At 48.6% G+C, this 3,456-nt stretch overlaps 1 protein-coding gene across 4 annotated transcripts; it reads right to left on the bottom strand.

The window, feature by feature from the left end:
* Positions 1-1,001: 1,001 nt before the first annotated feature.
* Positions 1,002-3,222, bottom strand: LOC100191808 (uncharacterized). Of its 4 annotated transcripts, NR_153802.1 has the most exons (4): positions 2,958-3,042; positions 2,829-2,877; positions 2,651-2,726; positions 1,080-2,372 (listed from the first exon to the last, which is right to left on the bottom strand). NR_153802.1 is itself a non-coding variant. In XM_035965619.1 (3 exons), the coding sequence occupies exon 3, from the start codon at positions 2,296-2,298 to the stop codon at positions 1,405-1,407; it is 894 nt and encodes a 297-aa protein (XP_035821512.1). In that variant the 5' UTR covers positions 2,299-2,372; positions 2,651-2,896; positions 2,958-3,096; the 3' UTR covers positions 1,002-1,404. The 4 variants fall into 4 exon arrangements, 3 of the variants coding, with proteins under 3 accessions (XP_035821512.1, NP_001147140.2, NP_001130705.1); XM_035965619.1 differs by having other exon boundaries at positions 1,002-2,372; positions 2,651-2,896; positions 2,958-3,096; NM_001153668.2 differs by lacking the exon at positions 2,829-2,877 and having other exon boundaries at positions 1,008-2,372; positions 2,958-3,222.
* Between the last annotated feature and the right edge of the window lie 234 nt (positions 3,223-3,456).

Raw genomic sequence — 3,456 nt, 5'->3', positions numbered from 1 at the left:
TAAGCCGCAGGAGATAATTATCTCAATTGTAAATCTCTTGCGATCTGTAACCACCCGAAAATAGTGAGAAGTTGCTGGTCGGCGCCCGTGGTTTTTTCCCCTTCACTTTAGAGGGGTTTTCTACGTTAAATCTGTGTCTTCTCTGTGATTGATCCCATTTGTGTCGTATTCATTTATAACAGAAACCACCGAGAAAGTCATTTAAGGCCATGTTCGTTTATACAGGAATACACCAGAAATTATTTTAACTAATTAATACTTATATAAGTTAGATAAATAATTTGGATAAGAATTGTTCTAGAGCTCCATTCGGTAATAACCGAACGGCCCCTAATAAGGGATGTAAAATGAAACTGTCGTCCAGCTGACTCGGTGTGCTCGAACCTGATAGCGGTCTGTGGATCCGTTTCGCTGTGTGGTGGCTGGTTCAATCAAACGCTCAGCTAGCTAGTTCAGTTGGACCGTATGTTATTCTCATTAATTCATCACCTTATGTTACTATCGGCCTGATTGGTTATTCGCATTGTCTCATTTTGGATCATTGTATATATTGACTTTATTTGAAATTATATTTGGTTATTTGTATGTAGTAATCACGGTCTACATGAGTGAATGCAAAATAAACTATTTTAATGCTATTAACCCGTATTCACTCATACGCTCAAAATTATTGTATCGTACGATGTCAGCATGCGCATAGGTGCGCAGCCATCGTTATATATATATATATATATATATATATATATATATATATATATATATATATATATATATATATATATATATATATATATATATATATATATATATATATATATGATCATATCGACGGAGAGAAAAATAGTAAGCCATATTCTATATTTTTGACAACTTCATAAAATAAATAATTATGGTTATAACACACACATGCTACTCATGAAATACTCCTGCTCAATTTAGTTAACCAACCTCCTGAATGATTGACACATAGCTAGCTCCTTTTCAGGTGCAAGATTCACACGGAAACAGAACAGCTCGATCGTGTCTTTGCTCATGTTCTGTGTACATACAAAGTTCTTACATGAATGAAGAAGTTGAAGAGATTGGAAGTCCCCATTTTGACCATGTCATACATTACAAAATTTGCTGTGATGAACACCAGAGCTGTTCATTCAGATCCTCACATTCTCCTCTATCTATCACGGTTGGTACATGCATCAAGCATTCAAGCTCAGAGCTCTCAACTTATTCAGCGCCATCAAGACTGAACAGTGCTTTTAATACATCTCCTTACTCGTACTTAATTACTGGTTCTAAAATATACTAACACACACAAATATATATATATATATATAGAGAGAGTCGCTTGATTAATAAGGAACTGTAAGTAAACTAGCTACTTCCATGTTTGCATGCATCCTCCCTTCACATGACGGTGCAAGAATTGGCGTTCTCGTCGTTGAACATGTCGCCGTAGCCCTCCCGCGGCGGCGAGAAGGCGCTCCTCTGCGGCGGCGCGCTGTAGTAGTAATCCTCGGACGAAGAAGCCGGCTGGTACTGGTACTGGTAGCTATACGGCGCCGGCTGCGGAGCGCTGTAGTAGTACGGCTCGTACGCCGGCGACCGGTTGGAGGAGTAGTAGTTGTTGCTACTGCTGCTGTAAGACGGCGTGTAGTGCTCGTCGATGTAGCCCTGCGACGGCCCGGGCCTCCCCATCGGCATCGGCGCCGGCGCCGGAGCCGGGGCGGGGGCGTAGTAGGACGCGCTCACGCTCGGGCGCACCTGGTTGTAGCTCATGACTGCCGGCGGCGGCATGCGGCTCACGTAGCCCCCACCGACGCCTCGGTGGTCGTACTCCACAGTCACTCTGGCGTCCACGGGCTGCCTCTCCTCCATCTCCGCCGTATGCTGCTTCGATTTCGCTTTCCCCTTCGCCTCGCTGGGTCCTTGCTGCGCCGGTGCCGGTGCCGCGGCCGTATCGTCGCCGCCGCCGACGTCGTCGGCGCTGGCGTTTTCTTTGCTGTCCTGGGCCGCCGGATTCGGGGCCTCTCCTCCGCCGGCGCTCGGCTTGGGCTCCGGCGGCGAAGGTAGCGGGTTGCTCGGCTCCGCCGCGGCGGCCTCGGCCGTGTCGGCGGCGGCGCCGCGCTCCTCGGCAGGTTCGCTGGGTCGGCCCGGCTCCGCAGGCTGGTTGTTCTTGGGCTCCTCCTGCCTTTGGCTCTCAGCTGGTGGTACTGGTGCCGGCTGCTCCTGCTGCTGCACCGGCTGCTCCGGCCACAGCTCCGCCTGCTTGCCGGACTTGCGCAGCTTGGCGACCAGCATGTAGGGGTCGAGCTCCGTCGAGACCGTCGCCACGACCTTGTTGCTCCGGGCATCGATTTCGCATCGGTACACGCCTTGAACAGGATCAAAAACAACACAAACTCAGCACCTTCACCCGATCAAACTGTCCCAGAGACTTGCCATCGACTTTGTTTCGTTATTTTACCGATTAGAAAAAAAACAAGAACGAGGCCGGCAATTGCTTGCAAAAAAAAAAAGGCATGTACTAGTGCTGAGTAGGTGCTGCAATCGAAGGCAAGGAGCTGTGTAAGCAAGGCCTTGGACAATGCCAAGCTACGACGTGTGGGTGGTAAACTGAAAGACCCGCTAGCTAAGAGCGTGCGACGCGTACCGCTGATGTTCTGGAGCACCTTCTTCACCTTCTTCTTGCATCCTTGGCAGTGAATCGACACCCTCAGCGCCACAACCTGAATTAAAACAGGACACACAGTCACAGACGGATCGCTGAGAAGAAGAAGAATCAAACAGAAAGAAGAAGAAGATGAAGAAAATAAAAACAGTGGCTGGACCGCTGGAACAGGAATCAGACAAGCTGAAGAAGAAGACCAATTGCGCGCTCTGCAAACATGTACCAGAACTGGAACTCGATCGGGTCCAGGGAAAGAGATTAAAGAGAGAAGAGGAGAGAACATTGGTACCTGGCACTCTATAGGCTCTGATGAGGCCATGAGAGCGAGGCGAGGAAGGTGCTCGCAGGAGGAGGAGGGGAAAGTCAAGTGCGCCCCTCCTGGACCTGGAGTCGTCGTGAACTGATCGGAAGCGCGGAGGGAGAGAGCTTTATACCCCGCACTAGTTTAGTAGTGATAACAACGAGTGAAAGGAATCGAAGCAACCGCCATATATACGGAGAACGAACGAATAGTGCTGAGCTGAGCTGCTGAACACCTTTGGTGGCTTTAACAAATGAATGGACGCACCACGCTCTTGGAGAGGCTGGCTGGCTGGCTTTGGGAGGAGGTAAAGATGGCCGTGAAAGTGAGACCAAGCGTATGGAGGTGGACATCCATGCATGGTTCACTAGTGCTAGTCCTAGTCGTCTTCTTCTTCCTTTCTTTCTTTCGGAGCTCATCATGAGCTGTACTACAACACTGTGTAGTCATGATGCCAACTAAAGCGGCTTTTTCTTTCTTTCTTTTT

Source organism: Zea mays, chromosome 3, assembly GCF_902167145.1.
Source record: "Zea mays cultivar B73 chromosome 3, Zm-B73-REFERENCE-NAM-5.0, whole genome shotgun sequence".
NCBI lineage: Eukaryota > Viridiplantae > Streptophyta > Magnoliopsida > Poales > Poaceae > Zea > Zea mays.
The sequence above is the reverse complement of the archived record's forward strand: the minus strand, read 5'-3'. Positions and strand labels throughout refer to the sequence as shown.